This window comes from Castor canadensis, chromosome 10 (assembly GCF_047511655.1).
Source record: "Castor canadensis chromosome 10, mCasCan1.hap1v2, whole genome shotgun sequence".
Lineage (NCBI taxonomy): Eukaryota > Metazoa > Chordata > Mammalia > Rodentia > Castoridae > Castor > Castor canadensis.
Window position 1 is genome coordinate 127,283,455 of NC_133395.1, and position 24,629 is coordinate 127,308,083.

Sequence of the window (24,629 nt, forward strand, 5' to 3'; positions counted from 1 at the left end):
GGTGGGTGGTTGTGGCCATATCCAGTTCTCAGAGGCACCATTGTGACAGTGTCCTATGCTCTGTGTCAGAGGTGCAGTCCTTGATGTTTAGTGTCACAATGGTGGTGTGGGTGGTGTCTCGCTAGACTAGTTCTATGGCATAAGTTTTGGAGTTGTTCCTCATGGCACAGAGTATCCACTAGGTTCTGCTGTCCTTCCTGAGGGTCCATGAGCTACTCGGAACACCTCTAGTAAACACCTTTCGCTTAACTCAATCCTAGTTACTTTCTGTTTTCCCTTTTTATCAAACACACTGTGTAAAAACCCGACTTCCATATGTCCCTCATGTCCTTTTTTTTTTTCTTTTGGAATTACATTCATTCTTTTCATTTAGTTTTATCACAAACTGTAGCCCATTTATGATCATTATAATAGTTTTCTCTCTTAAGTTTTTCTTTGACCATGGAAATTTCCAAATTTACATGAAGCAAGAGAGAACGGTAGAGTGAATTCTCATACCCCATCATCCAGCTACAGCATTTTACTGTTTATTTCTCCTCTTGCCTTTCCCCATGACTTTTTGGAATAGAAAGGGAGGAGATGGAGTAATGAAGTGGTAAACCAAAGACATCATATTATCTCACCATCAATACTTAATTTGCACATCTAACAGACAAGAACAAAAAAATACAGTAGGGATTCAATGCTAGCATTGCCGCCAACCCCAAAGTAATACAAATAACTTATTATAGTTATAATGTCCAACAAAAAGATAAGAATTATTTAAAATCATTCAATTCTAATCCAAGCCCAAACTCAGTTTTCCCCCAAATGAATTTTTATAATTAATTTATTTGACTAAGGATCCAAATACATTTCACAAATGTATTTAAGGGATATTTCTGTTCCCCCATTTATTTATTTATCATTGAGGTATAATTCATATGCCTACCATGTCTCTTAAGTCTCTTAAAACCTACGACGGCTCCCTCTTTTTCCATGCTGTTTACTTTTTGAAGAGTTTCTCAATGTCTTGTAGCATTTCTAAATTTCTTGTTTGTTAACGATTGGATGCGATCATTAACATGTTCTCACTCACGCTTTTCCTGTAAGTTGGTGATTAGATCTAGGACCTTGGTTTCATTCAGTTTTTATGTAGCTTAGATTTTTTTCCTTCCCTTAAAAAAAAACTAGCTTAATCACACGTACAAGAATTCTTCATTTACCATCTATACCCTCTTGGTTGTTCTTTTCTTAGACACTTGCAGCATTTACCTGTCCACCATTCCCTTTCCCATTAAATTATGTCCATTCCCACTTCTAAAAAGGTAGGGACCATGTCCTGAGTGCAGGGACCCCATATGTGTCATTGCTGCTCTTTCCTCCATACCCAGCACACACTGTGCCTGGCACAGACTGATTGCATCATAAATAGTTCCTGAGCTAGGTGGTTACCAGACTATGGATCATATACCAGCCATGTCACGCTTAGCACTGCTGCCTTATGTGGAAACTGTCATGGGTCGCAAACCTGTATTCAATTCCTAGACTGTAAGCATCATGAGGGCAGGGGTTAAGTCAAAAATATCTATGAAGCCTGAGCACCAAACACAGGCCCTACTCACAACTACTGTGTGCTCAGTGGCAATCCTGGCTTATTCATTCTTGCAGGATTTTCGTGGACCCCAATATTTACGTAAAGTATTACACAAATGCAGGTGATATTAAGGGCAATAATTATAATCTCATTATAAAGTCTTTGCCTTTCTACAATTACTAGGTACAACCCTCAGTTTCAATATGAAACTATTGATTTATCACCTGTTTTTAGAAGTTGCACCTGCTCCTAGTTTTGAACTCATTAATGAAGAGAAATTACTGAAGATGTCTATCAAGTGGTCACTGTTTTGTATGTGGATTGATGGTGTGGCAGTCCATAGGAAATTATCCCTTTAAAGGAGTGAAAGATTTTTTTATGGCTGTGACACAAAGCTCGTTTGGGTCACAAGGGACAAAAACTTAAAGCAAAATAATTCCAGCAAAAAAAGAATGTTTTAATTTTATTTTTCATAAACCTGAAAAGTCTAAGGATATCTGACTTCTGTTATGGTTGGAATAAAGAATCAACAATGCTATTATACTTTTCTATTCCTCAGTTTTGCTTGTCTCTGTTTTCCTTTGTTGATATTATATCACTCTCTCCCATCATCAGCTTCCTTATGTGGCCATAGATAAGAAGGTCCAGGTTTTCTTTTTTCTAGCATCATGCTTCAAAAATCAGACATTCTTCTTCAGTTGTCCTTGCAGAAAAGTCTCAAGGAGAACTTCTAGTCATCTTGGGGCCCTGTCTATTCCTAAAGGAATCACTATGGCTAAGGAAATGGGGCCCTCTAATTGGTCAGGATGAGTCCACATACCCATTCCTATTGGGTGACAATTACAGTATAATGAATAACCTGGGGAGTTTCTCTGAACAAAGAGCAGAACAAGACATAAGTAGAGGTGAATAGGGCCCCCCCCAGCTATCTGTGTGTATCTCAAGGCAGCCTCAGCACAGACCTCTGTACCCCCAGAGATCTCTCCAGAAGGTGCATTTAGTTGGAGACAAGTTCAGAATTCTTGACTTTCCTGACAGATTTTTTTTCCCCCTTTGAGGTTGATCCTTTAGGTCTGGTAGGTCACTGTTCAATATAATGAATAGTATAATGGAAAGGTCTGGTACACTTCTAAAGAGATTATAAACCTCAGTTCTAACATGAAGTCTATGATTGCCTTCAAAAGGCCAACAGGCCAAAATTATGTACAGTATTTTGCTTTCATCTGTGTTTACTAAGAGGGTCCATAGCTTCCCTCAGATTAAAAAGGCTTCTGATGGGCTAAAAGATTAAGATGACTTCAGTGTCTCTTGGGGAGGGGTGACACTGACATTTGGACAAAAAAGTTTGTTATTATGTAAGATGGTTAGCATCTCTGATCATACCCTTGAATGCCTGGAGTAGCTCCAAGTTATTGTGACAAGCAGTCCCTACTTCCACATACCAAGCATGGATAAGATTAGGAGTCTAGACTACAAGGCCCCTTTCTGTTTGACTTTTCCTCTTCCCCTAGCAGAGTCACAATTCTTCACTTTTGGCATCTCATTTCCATGCTTCATGTATCAAGGAATATTCTGCTTTCTTCAGAGCATTTTCATGTATTGTCATATTTTAGTGGTTGCAGTGAAGGACCAAGAGAACTATTTTGGGGACTATTATGGGATTTTCATAAGTGCTATTGCAACACAGTGTGCCTCTGCACCGTCCACAAATCTGCAAGAGATGTCAGCTCTAAAATTAACCTTTCCTAACTGGGATCTTTCTCATGTGAAATAAAAAATGTTTCATTGAGAGGCAAGACATGCGAATGGGAGCTCCTGGAGGAGCCTTCTAAGAGTTTTCTCCTAGGATGGCCAGTCAGTTTAATACTTCTGAAAGCACAAACACCCACGAGATGCTAGTACCAGTGTTTTTTAAAATACAGATTATAAATCCCTTTCTCTTACATTCGACCTTGCAACCACCTTCTAAAAACAGGTTTCCCGATGTCTTCTTTTATAGATGAGGAAATTGAGGCTTCTAGGAATCTAGTGAAATGCCTAAGATTGCACAGGATTTCTTAGAAGAACTAGAGATTTCGATTCTGAGTTTTCTATTTTCAGATGCCAGCCTCAACTCTCTGCTGCCTCCTTGATGCCTCCAGATACTTCTTTATAAAAGAAAGACATTCTACTGGAACTGATCAGAGGGCAGGACTGGAAGTATAAATGAGCTAAAAGCGAGCCTATTGTTCTGTTACCCAAGCGAGTGCTGGGACGCTCAGGAGTGCACACACTCCTGAAATGTTAGGACAATCTCATTTGAAGCCTTAGCCAAACTGAGAAATTGAAAGCAGATGGTGATGACACTATTTTGGAACTTCGTACCTTTTAATATTCACGGAATCTTTCGAGAGCTGCTTTAGATTAGAAGTGGTTAATTGGATAAACGGGGAAGTGCAGCTCAACTGATGAATAGAGTATTGCAACGCCCAGACTGAGTTCCTTCCAGAGAAAGAACGCACAAGAACAACTTCTCCAATAATGTTTTCATTACAAAGTGAAGTACAGTTCCAATGCTCTGTTCCAATCCGACAAGTTGATAGGTCGCAGCAGCCCAGGGAACCGTGAAGGCTGATAGGAAGTCCTTTTAAGACAGGCTTGAATGCTCAAACTTTCTATTGCCAAAACCCTTCAGTATTTTATTTTTAAAACCAGGACTCGGCGTGCCCTCGCAAGTCTGAGCTGGGAGGAGGAGTGACCGTAGGAGAGCAGGTCGAGTCCGTTCTTATTAATTTAAATAGCCAAGTCTGTACCCTTGAAGCAAGTGGGAGAGAGGAGGGAGAGCAAGCTGCTGACATTGACAATGAATCCAAACTGGAGTTGCACTAGTGGTGTTCACCACGCTGCTTCGGGCCGCGCCTGGCCTTCTGGGAGTTGTAGTTTTCTGGGGGGAGGCGCTCCCCTGGCCAGTCAGGGAGCCACGCACTGGTTAAACTACAAATCCCAGACAACGCTGGGCCGCGGCCCCTCCCGCCGGGGCGCGAGTGTAAACTCACCGCGCCGGGCGGGCGGCAGCGCGCGGGTAGCGGGCTGAGCTGGGCACTGCGCGGGGCGCACGGCTCGGGGGACCCAGGCCCCGCCACCTGCGCTCTGTCCCCGGGCTGCGTTCTCACTTTCGAGCTGTGGAAGGCTAGCAAGCGGGAACCATGCAGTCGGAATCGGGGATCGTGCCGGATTTCGAAGTCGGGGAGGAGTTTCACGAAGAGCCCAAAACCTATTATGAACTCAAAAGTCAACCTCTGAAGAGCAGGTGAGCGGTGACAGCTGGAGGGGCCGCGGCGGGAGGCCGGGGGACGCCGCGTCTCCCACTCTAGGGCGAGGAGAGCCGTTTTCCCAAGCTCTAGGACAAGGACCCCGTGTCCTTGCCCTGGGACTGAGGGCGACCAGTCTGCCCCCTGTCAATTGGGGTCCGCTCCTGGCCGGCCCGCGCGCGTCCGATTCTCTGACATGAGGGCACTTTGGGGCCGTCGGGGCCGCTGGGGACCGGGCGTCCAGGTGTGGGAACCCTGGGCTGGAGCTGTCAGCTGCTGAGATTGGGTGGGGGCTGGGGAGCGGTCCTGCGCCAGGTGGGGGAGGAGGAGAACCGGGTTGGGACGCTGATCAGGTGGTTTGGGGGAGAAAGTTTCTATTGAACCCTTTTTCTGAAGAACCCAGCCGGGCTGAGGTCTCTGAGAGGGGCAGCTTGGGGTGAGTTGAGACGCGGCGGTCGAGGGAAGCAAGGAGCACGCAGCCCCTTTGCGGAAACCAGCCCTTGGCGGCCTCCAGGTGAGGTTTCCCTGGGCCCCGCCTCTCACCTGTCAGATGGCTGCGTTGCAGCGCGAGAGGGGCAGGGGTGGGGGATGGGGACAGTGGGTGGGCGTGACTCTTTGCCCGCGGTGAAGCTCCCTGGAATTAGAGTCCGGTGCATATCCAGGCCTTTGGTGGAGGAGAAAAGCTTTGGGCCCGGGGGGCTGTTGGGAGTGTCCTCTACAAGGTAGTGACATGTTTAATTTCCTAGGAGCTTCAAAAACTTTAGGAGAGTGAAGAAAACCTGAGATCTGGTGCCTCCCCTACCCCCAGTACCCACCTTTCTTTGCTATCCTCATTCCCACCTGTCTGGGGGAATGGGTTGGAGATCTTCCTTTCTCACTGTCCTGTCGCCTCTCTGGACCCCTCACACTTCTCATTTCTTATGTTCACCAAAAGAGAATGGTCACTTGAGGCTGTGATAGCAGAAAAGGGTTTCTTTCCACACACACCCCTCCCCAGCTCAGTCCCCAGTTTTGAGATGACTATAACTGGAAGCTAATCAGTGGGGTGCCCATTCCAAACTTCCTTCCCTACCCTTCACTGTGACCAGGGCCCGGATGAGTAGGACCCACTGGCAGAATTTCCCCCAGAAATCAGGGGCAATGAAGACTGGCAGTGGAATCAGTGAGGCAGTGGAATCTTTGCTTCTGGAGACGATAAAGCTGGGAACCAGGTTTGTTTCTGTCAGGGCTGTGGCAGGACTGAGGCCAAGTTGGGGAAGAAAGTGTCCGGGTTGAAGCGAAGTACCCTTTTTGTAGATGCTTAACACGCACTGGAAGGAAACTTCTTAGGCAGTTAGATGCATAAAACCAGCCTTTAGTTGGTGGATTCTCTTCATAATGGCTATTTTGTGTGTGAGCATAGATTGTGTGTGTTGGGGGCGGGGGTGGGAGGGTGGGGGAGTTGGGTAATATTGTGTAAGGGGTATTGTTTGTTATGCTCATTGGGGTTTTATCTGCATTCGGCTGAAGGGACCAGTGTTTTACTGAGCAGTCTCTGCTTTTGCTTCTATAAGCAAATGCTTACATGGCCAGAATTAGGGAGTGTGTGTGTGTGTGTGTGTGTGTGTGTGTGTGTAGTCCTGAAAGAAATGAATTAACTGGACTGTTTGGAACATTTTTGATGGTAGCTGATACATAACATTAAGTGAGTTTGAGGGAGTGAGGAAAATGCCATCTGGAAAAAGCCAGATGAGTGCCACCCCACTTATGTCGAAGGATTTGGGCTTGTTCTTTCTCAGAGTCAGCAAAATTTACTTGCAAGGGTGCACATCCTTGCTAGCTAGCTAGCTAGCACGTGTAAGAAAAAATGTGGGTGAGTATGTGGGAAGAAATGGCTTCACACGTTGATGCTAGAAGCAGGTGCGGGACAGAGCCAATATGGAGAAGGAAGGCTAAATTAAAAAAAGTTGTTGTCAAACTTGTATATGGAGCAGACACATGGTCTTTGAAATAAACCAGTTAAATAAAATCTGTGAATAAATCTCTGGGGTTGGCAACATTTCCCTATACTGTTTCCCGAAGTTGTCTAAGGTATTATCATCGACATCTGTTGTGTGACTTTGAAAGGGCTGCACGTTGCTTAAGACTTTCTCCTTGCTTTTTATCCTCACTCTTATGCATCCTAGTTGGAAAAAAGCTTTTTAATTCAAAGGTTAAGTTTTCTGTAGCTAGATATCTATCCATTGTATTTTCCAGATTGTCCTTTGGAGTTGAAAATAGAATCTGCCCATTGCTTGCCAACTCTTCTGCTACCATTTTGAACCAAACCACTCTTAGCCCTTCTACCCTTGTCCAGTCTTAGTGGATTTCAACTCAACAGCCACAATGTTCCTGTTTAAAGTGATTTTTCCACCAGAGAGTGATTCAGTCCTGTTCCCAGGGATCATTTGGTAACCTCTGGAGATAGTTTTAGTCATCAGAGTGGAAGTGGATTGTTATGATCTTCAGTAAGTAGGTGGTAGTGGTACGGCCAACCATTCTATAGCACACAGGACAGCTCCCAAAACAAAGGAGCTTTAGGTGCATGTGTTAAATCTAGCCATAGCATGTCATTCTCTGGTCAAGGCCCTCCATAGCTGCTAGCTTTTTCTTAGTAAACTCAATGTCCTTAAAATGGCACAAAGCAGCCTAACCATGCAGGCTGATCGTACCACTTGCTGCCACCCTCACAGCTCTCCTCACTGATTTGGAATACCTCAGGCCCTTGCAGGGCTTTTGTTTAGTGCACTTGCCTCTGCCTGCATCATCCTTTGCCCATACAGCCACAACACTCATTCCCACACCAACTTCTAGTCTTCCTTTAAATGTTGTTCCCATGATTCCCATCACACTGCTAATGTGGTCTTCTGTGACTGCAGTATTCACAATTGCTATCTCTCCAAACTCTCAATCTTCTTTGCCCAGCTCTGCTTTTCCATAGCTTGATTGCATACTCTAAGGGAGCAAGGACTTCTTTCTGCTCCTTGTTCACTCTGGGGTCCCCAGAGCCTAGAAAAGAGTTACTCAGCATTAGGACTCTTGACATTTTGGGCCACATATTTCTCTGCTATGCAAGGCTGTCCAATATATTGTAGGATATTCAGCAGAATCTCTGGTCTTTTCCTGCTAGTACTGCCCCCTCTGCCAGTTGTGACAACCAAAAATGTCTCCAGATATTGTCACATGCCCTGTGCTGGACAAAATCACCCCTACTTCAGAACTACTGGCCTAGACCAATGCGTGGCAGGAAATATTTTTTGAGTATGTGTGGCTTTCTTCTTTAGTATTACATGCAGGATAAGGTGTATGATTTTTGTTTTTGCACTCAACGTTATATTCCTTTTAAAAGAGTTATCCAGTAGCCTTTCTCCAAAGAGGAATTTGTATATTCTTCATTTGGACTCAGCTTGGATATTCAAGTATTTCATGAGAAGGGGCACATTTTGTTCCTAATCCAGGCATCCTTGACTTTAGAAATGTTAAGTTGCTGGATGCACATTCTGTGAACTCCATTTTGGTCATACTGTTTGATGAGTCTGAGTCATAGGAAGACTCATGCTCTAAGAAAAGGTTTTAACAAAGAATTGTTTGCACTTTGGTTCTTCCAACAAGGTTTTGGAAACCTTTGTGTGTTCTTTGGGGATGACTTCTGAAAAGTGTGGGGCAGAGGATAGTATCAGAGAAAACCTAAATGCATACATTGATATAGTTATGCCCAGTGAGTGCCGAGGAACGATGGAGCTCAGTAGGTCTTTTGGAGGGAAAAACAACATCCTAGAACATGGTAGCATTGCCTCATGGTCCTTTCGCTTGGATTACTCTGTGCAGAATTCTGTGGCTTTGTAGTTACTCTTTTCCTGGGCAGACTTCAGAACTGGCTTAATTGAATTACAGTTTCTCCTGAAAATTTTAGTGCTGTTTTAGACAGATGTTATTAAACTTCCTGAAAATTATAAACGGGAATGCCAGTGATTATTAGGTTTATCATGGCAAGAAGGATCTGACAGTTGTCCTCAAATGCTGATTCAAAGAGAAGCGGGTGAAGTTTGCATAAGTATGTAGTAAAACGAGAAAGAAAGTCTGGCACATCATATCCATACTTACACACATTTGGGTATAAGGCCACTGTCATTTCTTGAATTTATACTGATATTTTCCGTTCTGTCTTCATATTAAAATGCCCTTTCTTTTATGAAATGATCATCTATTCTTGGCAAAACAAAACTGCCAATCTGTTTTTTTTTTTTCTTTTCTGGAAGTTTCTTGATTTTTCTGGTCTATCTATCCTATCTGCAGGGAACCATTGGCATAGAGAGGAAAAATCCTTATTCTGTTCTCAGTGTCTTTCCTTAACTAGCTGGATGACCTTGGGCAGGCAGGGTGATCTCCATTTTTAGTTTCCTCACCTGCCAAATGGGGAGCCTGTTTCCTAGGGATCTTAAGAACATGAACTGTGACATTGACTTTGGGAAATCATTAGTGTGATACCTGGCACACAGTGAGTGCTCAGGGAATGTGAGTAGATGTGGTTCTTGTTATTTTCCTTTACAGTGAGTGCTGACATTCTGGAATGTGTTTGTATTTGTTTGATTAAGGCTAGCTTCTCTAAGGCAGGTGTTGTTATACAATAAAATCCCAATATTAGTAAATTCTTTTTTCTTTCCTTCTAATGAAGTGTTCACATATTTTTTTGCATTTTATAATTTTGATCCAATCTATAACAATTCCTTTATGCTAGTTAAAAAAAAGGTACATACATATAAAAATTCATATTTAACATGTATTTTTGAGGCCTAGTACATGCAAAGTAACACCAATAATGATGACTAACATTTGCTTAGAATGTACTTTGTGCCAGGAGTTATTCTGAATATTTCATTTGTGTGAATTCAGTTGTCACTTCAGCCTTGAGCATTGGTATTTTTACTAGCTTCATTTTGCCTAGAAAGAAACTGAGACACACTGAGTGTAGATGGACCCTGGGATTAAACTGAGCCCTATGCTCTTGTCCACTAATATGTATAATGCTACATAAAGGGTGGTGTGCATGGCTGTGCAAAGTCCAAAGATGCATCACACTGTACCTTCTCCCCAACTCCCAGTGGGATGAGGGGAAGAGAACACATGGATCTAGTTAATCATAAAATGCAGAGTGTGGTCCCTGTGGGGAGGGGGTTATCAGTAGTGGGAGTTTACTAGAGGAAGGCGAATGGCGGTGGTTTTATGGATGCATAGTGGTATTTGAGTTTGGCCTTCAAGGTGAAGCAATACTTAAGCCTGTTTCTTTCCAGGAAAGTGTTAGATGCCTTGGAGCTCTAATAGATACCCAACTACTAAATTGGTAGTAGAGAGACAGGTTGTAGTGGGCAGATTTAGAGCACACCATGCTGAAGTTTTGAGGTCATAGATTTGTCATTTAGCCAAGAGATCTGCATTCAAGATACTTAACATCCTGAAGTCTCAATTTCTTTACCTGTAAAATGGGATCAGTAGAACCCATCCTCTTGGAGTTGGTTCACATTTTAAAACTGAGGCAAAAAATGTGTAAATGTGCATAGTATAAAACATAGTGCTTTTAGTAAAAGGCGCAATTTTTTTCTAGTAGAATTTTACTGTGAAATAGTTTTTTTCCTCCTTCTAACAACAGCTAAAACATTATATATCTGAGATAAAATAGGTCTGAGGTGCCTCAACTGACAGATGTTCCAATCTCATTATGCAGATGAGTTCTGTGGAACACTTAAGTAAAGTGGGATTCTAAGTGTGGTTTTGTGTTATTGGAGATTTCCTTTTCTCAAGTGATGCTATTTATAGAATTTCTTTAAGTGTGCATATGTTTAATTCCCTTTGAGTTCTGCAGTGAGTTTGCACAGGCCGATGTTTATCTCTGTTCCAGTTGTGCAAGAAGTGGAAAATATCCTTTTTTTAGAACAGGTCACATGTGCTTACTGTCAGGAATAGGACCTCAGTGTAAAAAAATGTATCTTGGGACAAATCAAAGTTACTAAATTTCTCCCTCCAACTGCTTTGTTTCAGAACTGGCAGTATTAGGATAAACAATAGGAAAAAAAAAACTCTTGGCTACTTTTTTTTTGTCATCTTTCAAAGACAACAAGCAAGAATTTCATTAGTTTTTTTGAGTATGTGTGTGTGTGCATATGTGTGTGTGAGTGGGTGTGAGGTATAAAATGTGCTTTACAATTAGATTTGTTTAATCAGAGTAAATTATAAAAATATGTTTGACTATACTCCAAGTGTGTGTTATTTGGAGAAAATAATCAAGAAGGCAGATCATAGATATTAAATGTACTAATCAAAAGTGTTTGATATTGTAAAGACAAGTTTGCAGTTTATAAAGCTTTTGTAAGTCTAGTAAACATTGTGCAATCTGAGGAAAGGAATTATACCAAGGCGCAAAGCCTGTGTCCCTTTTGAGACAGATGAGGGTAAAAAGACCTGCAGGGAGGTCTGGGATCTTTCTTGAAATTTTCCCCCTCCCTCTTTCTGTTGCCAAGCATCTTAGAAGGCCAGGTTTGGCTTTCTCCAGGTTGTTTCTTAAACATGGCTTCCATATTTCTTTGTTTCATCTTTCCCTCTTGTGACCTTTCAGACATGACGTGAATAAAGAAGTACACCTTAGGGGTGTTCCTGTGAGACGTCTGTGACAAGTCTCTTATCTTCCACCAGCATTTCTGGGGGTTTCTCAAGCACTAGACACTGCTCAGGGTGTTGCAGATGGTGGGTTTTTGGCTGCTGTCTCTCTGGACTGGAAGGTGAATCCAAGTTGTCTGGAAGGGATGCAGTGCTTTGGAGGAGTAGCAATAATGGTAAAAAAGATACATAAGAATGAAAATGATACCTCCACGCCATGAGGACCCCTCCTATCTTCCTGATGTTGCTTTGAAACCTTCCCTCAGTCACTGAAAGCAGAAGCATAACTTTGAGGTCAGAGGGACCTGGAAGTATTTGTTTTTCTTCTTATTCTTCCCTCCCTCCTTTCGACAGTTATTTATTAAGCACCTCGAGTGTGGCAAGCTTCATGCTGGCTGTAGGGAATCAAATGTAAACCAGATAGTAGGAGTTTGTGCTAACACAGTGCTTCCATCTTGGAGGGTGGGACCGCCAAGTTAATAATGAACCAAAGAAATGAACAAAGAAATTTTTGGTAACTGCTGTGAAAACTAAACAGGGTATTATTGGTAGAGTGTGACTGATAAAGAAACAGAATTTATTAGGTTGGATATCAGAAAGGACATTGTGGAGAAGGTGCTTTTGAGGCAAAACCTAAATGATGTCTGACACAGAGGCACAAATCTTGGTGCTACCACTCATTAGCTCTGTGGTTTTGGACAAGTCACCCAACATCTCTGAACTTCAGTTCCTTCTTTGATAGAAGAGGGCAAATAACTATGTTGCAAGACTACTGTGAAGATAAAAGGTAATGTATATGAAGCAGCTAACATTGGCTGGATGCTTAGTAGGTGTTTAGGAAGAGCACAGGGCTGGTTGAAGGTAAGATGTGGTTGAAAGTAAGTGGTGAAAGAAAAGCAGACATTAATCTTTTCTTAAAGTGCTTATAGCTTGACTTTAAGTGTTTTGCTAATGTTGAGTGAGGTAGAGATTTCATGCATGTCTCTGTGAAACTAACCCTGGACTAAGATGGGTTTTGTTATTTTTGTGGTCTTTTCTTTAGAAGGGTCTTGCTCAATGTTGTCCCTTTGCTGTCCTCACTGGGGTTTGTCTGAGGTCATGTGTTTTTTTTCTTTTTTTGGTGGTACTGGGTTTGAACTCAGGACCTCATACTTGCTAGATAGGTACTCTGTCATTTGAGCCATGCCTCCAGCCACTGAGATCATGTCTGATCACTCTTAGCCTAGGAATGGTTTCTTTTTGGCTGAATTTTGAATTACTTTTTGGGTGTAAAGAAGAGACTCAGGTAATCAGGATTCAATAGCAAAGCCTAAGATTGATTTCACAAAATGTGCACACCCTGCATGAACACACCAGCAGCAGAGACCTCCTGACTCCTGGTCGTGTGTCTCAGCCCTGGGTCATGCTTCCTGTCTACACAGATGTCAAATGTCACTGTTAGAGGAGAAATGAAAAGAAGAAGCTCTCCTCCCACACACCTCCCCAATGCTTGGTAGCCTTGACTTCCATAGGCAATTGTGTATTTTTAATGCAACCTCTTGGAAAATTTTTTTTTTTAAAGCACTTGGATTTCGGGTGCTGTGTTCTTTGATTCACATACCTGTGGAATGGTAACTTTGTAAAGGAAAGTACTTGGGTTATGTGAAAGCAAATATTTTAGGGGAGAGGTTTTTTTTTTTGTCTTTTCTTTTTTGGTGCTGGGATCGAACCCAGGGCCTCACGCATGCTAGGCAAGCGCTGTACCACCGAGCTACATCCCAGCCCGAAAGCAAATATTTTAAATCCAAATGTAGTTACTTGTCTGTAGAGCACACTGGTAGAATCCTGTCCTGTAAGAAACTGTGGCTCATTGAGCAATTTCAGGAAGGCATCTGTGGTCTTGGCCTTCCCCACCCCCACCTCTTCCCCAAAGTGGGATTACTTGCTGAATCATTCATACATGTTCTCTCACTTTCCTGTCTGATCAAGGGTAGCTTCAGAGTGTGGTTGTCCACATTATTGGGGGAACGCATAGCTTGATTTGTAGAATATGTTTTCTTTCTAGGAAACTTAACTTGCCTCAATGGTAAGAAGATGTGAGGCAGAGAAGATTCATTTAGTGTAATGGCTGGCCTTATATATGAAATTATGAGATGACAGACAGGGATGCTGTACTTACTTTGGTACCTTCGCATATGGAAATCTTAAGGATGATTTTCTTATTTAACTGAGAACCTAGTGCAATCCTGGTAAAGTCTGCCAGAGGGCTTGGTGAGATGTGGCTTCATGGTTCCTCTTGAAAGAATGAGGTTTCTCCCAATTTGACAGAGATAGCACTGCACAACTGAGTTGGTGAACAGATGCACAGATATGACAGAGGTCAAATTTTAACAGGTACCCCTCCCTCAAAAGAACTGGATATATTTTTGTTTTTCTTTTGTAGCATTTGAAGCTTTTCAGCAGAAAGTGAAAGGTCTTATTTCAGTGTTAGCTTTGCTTTGCCATGTTTGTGAGCCTGTAAAGCAGTGTCGTCTAAATTTAGGTACTTTGGCCAATTGAACTTTGCAACTAATTTACAAGGCTTTGGGCCGAGAATGACTATGAATGAACATTAAGATAGTATTGGGCAGCTAAGGTCATTTGCTTGCAAGGGAAGAGGATGACACCAACTGTGAGTCCTCAAAAATCCTATTTATTTATTTTTAAAGGAAGAGTTTCCCCGAGCTTACATGAAGCAACCACATAAGCAGCTGGCATGATACTTTGTCACATTCCAAATAAAAGTTTACCCATTGCTGCAAGGAAGAGCACTGTGCAGAGTAACTTACGAGGTTGGCTGCTGGCTCATAGGGACAATCAGAGTGTAGACTTTTTGGAACCATACCTTGCATCATTGTAGTATGGTAATTTCCCCTGGTCATTCCACTAATAATATTTTTATCTAGGTAAATGCTAGATGAGTAAATGCTAAATAATGGGATCTTGGAATGCAGGTCTAATGACACTGATTACAGTTGGGAGCTTCAAATCTTTGTTGATTCAGAAATAAATAAGAGGGTTTGATGGTGCTTTAAGATTAGATGGTCTTAGTTTCAAAGTCAGTGAAATGCATGATTTAACGGGAGCTGAATAGCTAGGGCAATTAATTGGGGTTTTTTGGGGGAGGATCAGTGATACTATGTGCCACTTTGTGGGTCTTGGGGAAATCTCTGCCTTGAGTGTGGCTCCTTTCTCACTCTTGGATACATATGACTGACATCTTTCTAGTCAGTTCTCACTAGCAGACCTAGTAGACACTTATTTTGCCTGTTAATCTCTTTTCTATTAAAAATTTATTGGCTCATATTAACTGTAAAATAACAGGTTTTACCATGGCATTTTCTTATATGCATCTAACTTACTTTTGTCAAGTTTGTCCTTCTGTTACCCAGATTTGTCCCCTCTTCCCACTCCTGCTGTTACCCTTCCTCTTCCCAAATAGCCCCTCTTCTACTTTCATGTTTTTTTCTTTTCTTTTTAGATTCCACATATGAGAGAAAACATGTGATGCTTGTCTTTCTGAATCTGATTTATTTCACTTACCACGATGATCTCCAGTTCTATCCCTTTTCCTGCAAATGACATGATTTTGTTCTTAATGGCTGAATAATTCTCCATTATGAATATATACACCACATTTTCTTCATCCATTAGGCTATGATGGGCACCTAGGCTGACTCCATGACATGACTGTTGTGAATAGTGCCACAATAACCATGGGTGTGCAGGTCTGTACTGTAGGCTGATTTTGATTTCTTCTGATATATAACCAGGAGTGGTATAGCAGGATCACATGGTAATTGTACTTTTAGTTTTAGAAGAGCTTTCATACTAATTTCCAGAATGGCTGTACTAATTTCCATTTCTATCAACCGTGTACAGGGGTCCCTTTCCCCTGCCCATCCTTGCCACCACTTCTTTATTTTATTTTCTTATTTATTCTTCTTTTGAAAAATATCTGTTCAATTCATTTGCCCACTTATTGATTGGACAACTTTTTTGGTGTTTAAGTTTTTCAGTTCTTTTTTATGTTATGGGTATTAATCTCCTGTTAGATTCTGTAAGCTATTCTATAGGCTATCTCTTTGACTGTTAATTATTTTCTTTGCTATGAAGAAGCTTTTTAATGTGATGTGATCCCATTCAAAGTTTTGTAACAACTCCTTTCACATGCTCAGTCCTTATGGTTCAGTTTCATGGTTCCAGGAATGGAGAATTTGACACAGGCCTTGTCACATGGTCTTAATGACAGGGGTTGGTTTCAGAGAGATGCACATTGCCTAGTCCAAGTGAGCTTCAGGATTTGCTTGGGAGCTTACCTCATTAATTTAAATCCAATAAATCACTTTCTATAGAGGACTTTCCCTTTTTCCCTCTTAATCCAGTAAGTAATTATTATCAATGATCAATGATCATGTCTGGCCTGACAGTACTAACAACACTCTACTATTTTTAGATCAAATCAAATATATTCTGATCCTAACTATGGCTCTTTTAATTCTAAAGCAGCAATATCAGAATAATTCAATATGGATTTATAGTAAATCCTGAGGCCTTCTGCTGTACATTTTGACTCCTTAGGTCATGGTTGGGTCTGCCAGTTTGCATTTCTAACAAAGTTGTGACTGTTAGGGAGGTGTCACACTTTGAAAATCATTTCTCTGAGGTAATGTGGTGAGTGATTTTGCTCAATGAACTTGAAATAGAAAGCATTGTGAAGATGTGGGATATAAATCATGTATGGGCTTGGGCAAAATACCCAAATTAACCATGTTTAAACCAAAAAGGGGTTCGTGATTAAATAGCAGACAAATTCAATGATAAGGATGACTAAGCTTACCAAAGATAAGATTCATTTCATCTGTAAATGTGATGTCTGAATTGACAATGAAAGACAGGACTGTAAAATAGGTACAATGTGTGTGTGGGTATTTGTTGATGGGAGGGTGAACGGAGGAGATGAAGGTGAGGGAATATGGTTGATGGGCTTCATATACACATATGAAACAGAGCTGAACCTCTTGCAATTGCTTTAAGTAGGGTGGTGGGGGGAGTTGTGGGGAAGGGAGTAGATGGTGGGGGTTATCTAACCAATGTACAATGTAAGGCTATTCAGAATTGTCACAATGAATCCTTCCTTTACAACGAATATATCCTAATAAAAATGGGGAAAAATTATAATACATAAAGCAAAAAAAGTGTGGTGGCTGAGTGACTTGAAATTTACCTATCTTTAGTACCTTAAGGAGCCCTGGCCCAAATGTCAACAGGGAGTGGCAGTTTACTCCAGACTCTGAAAGTGTGAAACTTGAAGCAGACTGCAGTCACTTGACTGAAAGATTTGGTTGAGAAAGAGGGTGACGGTGGTTTTGATCATGTCCACATGACCAAATTGTTTTTCACAAAACTTCTGCTGAATAAAATTTGAAATACAACTGTCAGCCTGTTTTCCCATCTTTAATGAATTCCAGACAGTGTACAGAGTGTGGGAGCTTCCAAAACAGAGGGGCGGAATGACTGTGACCAGCCAGCATGCATTTCGTCACACACAAGGCTGTATGAGGCTGTCCTGACATAGCAGTCTTTCCCTTTGTTGTGGCTCTCATCAAGCTGCTCCCTTCCCTGGTGGTGAGGGAGAGACTGAGAAGGGAAGGGCCAACGTCGGGTCAGACAAATAAAACCTATAGAAAATTTCCAGACTACTTACTTACCAGAAATGCAATCAGTCCCTGTGCACAATCTACTTAGATCCAAGTATTTTGATTTTTTTTTTCTTTTGCTGTCTACTGACCTTTTCCAGAGGAAAAAAACCCTGGTTTGTTTTTATTCTAAATTGGTTAAGAATTTTAACCAGTCTAAGAAGTCTAAACTTAGGAATAAGACAGATTTGAATTGAAATTCCAGTTTGGCTACCTACTAGATATGTATCTTTGGTCAAGTTATTCTTATGGCCTCTGTTTCAACAGAGGGCAAAAGTGGGTAATGGATAAAAATCCAATCTAAGTTATAGGGTTATTGTGTGAATTAAAAGAGATTTGTGGGTGGAATGCTCAGCCCAAAGCCTGGTTCTTAGTCCTTCACTCTGGTTACCTTCCCATCCATGACATTAATTAGGCTTTTGACTTGAATGAAGTTTTAGTTTTGGACACCTTAATAAAGAGAGAACAACTCGAAAACAGTCAGCAGGAAGAGAAGAGAATCCATAGCAGTACGGAGGCCTGAATATCTCCAACCTGGATAATGAGCATGAGGACCTCTGAGTTAATACAGGTCAAATAGTGGGGAACGGTGGGATGCTAAGAGGGTGTTATTTAAGGATGGCACACACTCTTTACATGCAAGGGGTTACCTTTTGTTGCCAACACAATCTTTATCTTTATCAACGTGTTTCCTTTCATCATAATTACAGCCCAGAGCTGGGTGGAGGATGCATAATAAGATGTACTAATTGAGGTTGTGCGAGAATGTGGCAGTGTGGCAGCTCCGTGCCATTGTTGCTTGGGCATGGGCCTCCCTGATCCCTAACTGTCCCACTCCAGCCTTCTCCACAGTGACTTCCTGCTTTATCATGTGTTGTACCACAGCCACTTTATGCAGTTGTCTATCAGTATAAGCCATGAGGCTGTGTATTCTTTTTTTTTTCTTTTGTTTTGGTTGTTGCTTCTGTTATACTGAGGCTTGAACTCAGGGTTTTGTGCTTGCACTATTGCTTGAACCTTAACTTTAGCCCCTTTTGCTTTGGCTATTTTGCAGAGAGGGTATTGTTTTTTGTGTAGATCAGCCTACACTGCAATTCTCCTGTTTTAACTTCCTGCCATCCTGGGATGCTAGGCATATCATACCATGCCCAGCTTTTTTTTTTTTTTTTCTATTGAGATGGGCTTTCACTAATTGTTTTGCTGAGGCTGGCCTGGAACTGTGATCCTTCTGATCTCAGCCTCCACATAGCTTGGGATGACAGGTGTGTACCACCATGTTCAGCTTTTTTTTTCTGTTGAGATGGGGTCTTGTGAACTTTTTACCTGGTTGACCTTGAGCCATGATTCTCCTGATCTCTGTCTCCCAAGTAGTTAGTATTATAGGCGTGAGCCAATGGCGTGTGGATGAGCCCCTGTATTCTTGAGCCTCAAGATCTTTCTATTTTCCATGCTCTGGGAATTTTTCCTTGGTAATCGCTGTTTAAGAGATTAGCATCTAAGTTTTAAATGTTCCCCCTCAAATACTAATATGATTGTTGTCTTATCTTGGGTGTCACAAAGTTTATCTCCTAAAACCTGTGGCTAAACTAGTCAGTAGAAAACAGAAAGGGATTAGACTGAATAGTGACCATGTTTCTCAATGGAATAGTTCCCACTATATTGTAGGTGTAGGTGGTTGCCTTCTTCAGTTATGTTACATGGATATGGGTACATGGATACCAGGGTACCCTTCTCATCCAACTGCTGTAAAGATCCAGTGAGCCAATGAGCTGCTCCCTGTAGTACGAGTGCAGTAGAGGCTGGCATATTGGTGCATCTCAGGACTTGGGAGGCTGAGGCAGGAGGATTACAAGTTTGAGGTTATCCACTCTTAGGCCAGTTTGGGCTGTATAGTAAGATCCTATCTGAAAACACTGAATCGAACCAAACCAAACAAAAAGGATGCCGTAGAGGCTGGTTGCTGCTGCTGCTGGTGTCACAGTTCTGCTGCTAATATTCCCTGTCCCTCACCTGCTGCTGCAATTTCTTTCACTACTGCTGCCATTGCTGTGGGAATTTAGGAGTTTGCATGAGAAGTGGTTCATCACAGAATCATTGTTCTGCAGTGCTATAGGCTTTCCCCTGGTCTTGTCACTGCCAAGTACATAAGTAAAAATTGGATTCTCCATGATTTACAAAACACCAAATACATAGTTGATTTTCAAATGTGTGGGGTATGTACAACATCTTTCAAAACTATACCAGTGCACTTACCCCAAATGCCAGCTGTTGTGTGCATAGGAGTGGGAATAAATTTGGTCATTGATAAATGGGACACAGCTTCTATGAGAATCCATCCATCCATTCATTCATACAAGCATACCTAGGATTCTCAAGGCAATGTTTTTTTGGGTATTTTCAAAGTATTGGTATTACAGCAAATCCAAACTTGCCTCCTGGGGAAATAGCTTCTATCTTGAGAAACTAATGTGTATAATGCCTGGTGTAACTTCTCAGTACAGAAGTTAGTATGGATGATGGTTGTTGTTGCTACTATTGGTGCTAAGAGAGTAATAAACTTTAGTCGGTTCTCATTATTTATGGCGGTAATGTTCTACAAAGTCATTGAATTAGTGAATACTGAGCCATTGCTCAGGGAAATACAAAATAAGTTCCTGAGAGTCTCTGGTGGCAATATTACTGTCAACCAGTCAATGCATAACTTTGTTTTTATGTGTGTTTCTGTTTAAAGACAGCTTATATTGTGTATATTACTGGCTCATTCACGTTGAACTTGACCAACAGTACTATAACTCATGTCTGAAGGATGCTTATCTTAACACCTGTATTTTCTTCATAGGGCACATTGCAGCCTTCTTATAGCACTGCTTTGAAGCCATTGTAAATAGGGGAGTCACCAACACAAAATACAAAAATGCAAAAAACGCAGAACTAAACAGACCATGAAAGGACACTTGTTTACAGTTTGCTATGAGCTCTGCAATAGGAAGGCAGGCTATTACCTTGCTTGACCTCAGCTGGGAATGTGCGCATTGGGCTACTCAAATTTCTTGCTCTCCTGTGCATGCCCACAATTGGTTGATTTTGGAGGTTACAAATAAATTTTAGTGACCAACTGAATCTGGAAATGGGAAATCCATACTAATGAGAGTTGACTGCATTAAAAATTATTTTCTTATAGCCGTATTTCGCTAGCAGTTCTTCCTCTGGCTCAGACCTTGTAGCTTAAACATGAAAGCCACATTAATGAAGCTTTTCTAGGAACCTGAGTTTTTCCATTTGTTTGCAGTAGAAATGGCCCTTCACTTCCAGATTTTTTAAAGTTGACTGGAGCTTCACTTTTCAGATGTGGTACTTTCTATTTTGGTATCATTTCTCTCCTTTATTTAGGAAGATAAAGTATGAGAGTGGGATCCTGGGGAAAGAGGCAGAGCAATTATGGAGCCTTTGCTGAAGAATTTAGCTAAAAGCAGATGCATGGCTTAGGGAGTACCCCAGCCCAGCTCACTCACAGCCTGGAGTTTCAAAGTGATGTTTTGGTCCTCCTCATGCATTAAAAATTAGCATATTGTAGTTATTAGAATAGTCATTAATTGTAAACATTAACTGAGTACTTGTTAGGAGTGCTTGGAATTGTTTTAGAAGGAGGGAAAGAAGAATTATTTGCGATGGCTGTTTCAAGTTGCAGAACAGATAGAACACACAAATTTTTTTAAATTTCTCTTTTTTACTGGGAGTATATTGTGACATTTACAGAAGTTCTTACAATATATCATAGATGAATTTACCCCCTCCATCATTCTTCTTTATCCTCCCGTTCCTGGCATAGTTAGAACACACCATTTAATAATAGCAAAGAAAACACAGAGTGATGATAGTAACAACAGCAGCATCTGGCTTTTTTTCTGGTGCTAGGGACCAAATCCAGGGCCTTGCACATGCCAGGCAAGAGCTCTAGCATGAGCTGTATATACCCCCCAGCCCATCGTCTGGTATTTTTAAAGCCCTCATTACAGGCTGTGTCTTATGTTGTGCTTTAAGTATCTTTTGTATTTTCATATAGTATCCTTGAGTACTATGAAATCAATGACTTGTTTATGTGTGAGTGTGTGTGTGTGTGTGTGTGTGTGTGTGTGTGTGTATTAGTCCTAGGGTAAAAAAGATACCTGTGGAGGTTTTTCAAATGTTTTCTCTGTTAGAAATGTTAAGAAACTGAAATAGCGGGAATGAGTAATAATTCAGATTTAGGTGACTTTTAAACATATTAAGGTACTTACTATCCCCCAGCTATGGTGTAAAATGTTTAAAAAGCTCCGTATAATGTGATTCTAATGTTACATTAGGTGGGATCCCATTTTGTAGGTGGAGAAACCAAGGCTAGCTTATTTTCTTTCTAAATCATTCCAATAAGGGTGGCCCCAAGATTTAAACCAAAGACTGTTTAGCTTCAGAGCTCACCCCCTTCTCTACCATGCTGTGGTCATAACAGGGTATAGTGGGGTTCAGAGGGAGAGGCAGGGTAGGAAATGAGCAGGAGTGACAACTCATGTTGATTTTGGAGTGGAAGAGGACTGGTTCTGATGAAGTAAAGACAAAGGACTCAGGGTGTTGCTGACTGTTTGAATCCAAGATAAATAGATATATCTATTAAAGGTGTTCACAGCGTGCCTGGCTGCGTAGTCCTTTGTTCTCAGAGCTGCTCCTGAGGAATAAAAGGAGATAGGCTGAGAAGGATCACAGAAAGGTAACTGAAGATGGGCTGGTGGCTATTTAATCAGTCTCAAGGGTGTGGTGTGTAAGTTGTAGGTTTTTCCTATTCCTTATTAAAAATCCTCTTTGAATGTTGCTACCTGATGACTTCAGGCAGTCTTGTCGACACAGCTGTCCTTGTGTACTACCACCGAACATGTAGCTCCTAACACCTTGATGTTTTTCAATCATCTCTCTTTTTTTCCCTAACCTGACTTGTTAATTGCTTTTCTTATGTGTCTTCATAAAATTGTAGCTAGTCTGTTCCATTTCGGACTGTTTATCTTTAACATGCCAGAGTTCTTGAAACATCGTAATGTTGTGTAATGAGCATAACTTCTGCCTTGACATGTGGGTGCTAAGCACATTAGTCATTGCAAAGTATTGAGTTAAATATTTTCAATAAAAGGATATAATGATCTAACAGAGAGGAATAAGTTATAAAAATCCTAGTTGATGGCTTTAATGATGAGCTATATACTCAGTGAGTTCCATGAGTGATGAGTGAGAGATCCATAGAATAAATGCAAAAGCATTTTTCATTATTAGTGGGAGAAGAGAGAAAATGACACTTAAAAAGGGGGGAGGGACACTTGATTCTAAGGCATAAAAAGAAAAGTGTAAACTGTTCAAATTTCCAGTGCCTCTACTCCTGGTTCTTTATCTCTCATGTATCTTGAATTCCTACAGGAGATGTTAAAGTTTCCCACGAGACATTACCAATAAGGTTCCTGAGCTGTGGCTTAAACTAGATCAAAAGTCCTTGGCTGTGTTGGAGAACCACCAGGGGATCTTTGAGGCACTCTTCTTGGTGAGCCTGGGCTTTCTTGAGCAAATGCAATAGGTCTTTACCTATGGAGTTGGTTTTATGGAGAGTTCTGGGCAGCATTACTCATTGTGAAGCTATGTGCCTGCTGCCCTGGTTTATCTCCACGGACATCTCTCCATGGCAGAAGACTGAGTCCTCATCTCTGTGTCTCTGAGCATCTCAAGATGGTAAGCTACATAGGTTTCTTGCTCGGGAGTATAGTGGGGACTGGTCTTCTGGGAATATTGCCTAGATGTGTGTTTGGTGATCAAGGTTTTTAGGTTGATGTGCTATCTTATTTTCTGGGCTTAGAGGTTAAAACTGGAGACACCGTACGCTGCTCCTGTCTTTCCTTGCCAGCAGTCTGGTAAGGAACAGGTAAACAACATTGGAGCTAGCTACCTTTTCTTTCCTAGAGAGTTCATGAACAAGGAAATTCTTTTAATCCAAAATAGGGCATTAAAAACAGTGTCTATGACTGTTGCTAAAATTTTCTCAACAGCTAATATTTATTTACAAAAGAAGTACAAGTCGAAATATACCACTAATGGGAATTTTTTCTTCTCTAGTAGGATATTTTGTACATATTAATCATTATTTTCATAATCTAATTAGCAACTGATGATATTTTCAGGGTTGGAGGATTTGTGAAGGGGAGACCTATTTTCATCAGATTTCTTTGAATCTTTTTCTTACAAGGATTATTGATCTCTTGTCCTCCTGTAAGGTGTTGAATTTACTTGCTGTCATTATTTACTGAATCTGTAGATAAGGACATAGTTTTGAATGGGAGCCCAGTAACCTGTTGATGTAAAGTCTATTTTACCTTTTATGATTACCATCATTAGCACCTCCCTCCTTCCTGGCTGAATTCCCTGTCATTTTAAGTAGGCAGCAATTACGGGTTTGCTAAAGAAGCCAGCTCCTGCTGCCAAGGATCCTATTAATTATCACTCTATCTCTAATTTAGCCTTCCTAGTGTTGAGAGAAGGTGCATGTAAGCGTGTGGCAGAGCGGCTGCAATCGCATCTCCATAATAATCTTCTTTCTGAGCTTGTTGAGTGGACTCAATGTTCAGCCAAAGGGCCAAGGCGGCCCTGGTGAGTGTTTTCAACTCTCTTCTGTAGGTTGTTTGGTCAGTCAAGTGTGGTGTGGTTTTCTTCTCCCTTTGATTCTGACTTGAGTACAAGCTAATGGCCTTTCTGTTGGGAACTTAGACATATTTCCAATCTGTCTCTGAACTGAAATGGGGCACCTGCAAAGCATGTAAGTGGTTTTCCCACCAGCTGTTTTCTCTGCTTATGAAGAGGAGACCATGGAATTGACTCTAAGCCTGTGTTCATTCAAGAAGGTAATACAAATGATAACCAGCATAACTCAGTTTACAGGTTCTTGTGTAGCACATATTTTTTTTAAGGGTTTCAGTCTCTATTTCATATTGAATATTTGATTCTTGTTCAGAAGTGGATAGATTGCTTTCTGCTTGTTTTAAGAAATGTTGGGTTCGTTTGCTTCAGTGGACATTTTTTTTCACAAGTTCTGCTGGATCATTTGATTAGGTTTGGAGTGCTTATGCTTCCTTTTCCACTTTTTAATGTTATTTTTGGCACAGTTGGTGTTTGAAGCTGGAGAAATGATTCACTGCATAGTGAATAAATTTTCCACATTGTCCTGTGCATTTCCAGTCGCCCCCAGGTTTCTTTTCCCCTCTCAGATGACTCTGCTCTTGTAGTTCTGTCATCTTTGCTGGCTCAGATATAAATGCTGATGTCACCAAATTTCTTAAATTACAGCTGGTGGGGATTAACAGAAATCGTAAA

General features: G+C 41.3%; 1 protein-coding gene across 16 annotated transcripts in view; it reads left to right on the plus strand.

Moving 5' to 3' along the window:
- Nucleotides 1-4,612: 4,612 nt before the first annotated feature.
- Mitf (melanocyte inducing transcription factor) overlaps nt 4,613-24,629 on the plus strand; it is a 357,640-nt gene continuing 337,623 nt past the window's right edge. For 12 of the 16 annotated variants that reach the window (XR_012436349.1, XR_012436348.1, XR_012436351.1 and 9 more), the window contains exon 1: nt 4,613-4,865. Coding sequence is in view for 8 of the 16 variants with exons in the window: in XM_020171323.2 (XP_020026912.1) it covers nt 4,762-4,865 (104 nt within the window). In the remaining 8 variants the exon portion in view is untranslated. Of the gene's footprint in view, nt 4,866-16,643; nt 21,997-22,032; nt 22,998-23,045; nt 24,161-24,629 lie in introns of those variants that run through there. The other 4 variants (XM_074044220.1, XM_074044217.1, XM_074044215.1 and 1 more) reach the window with 4 other exon arrangements.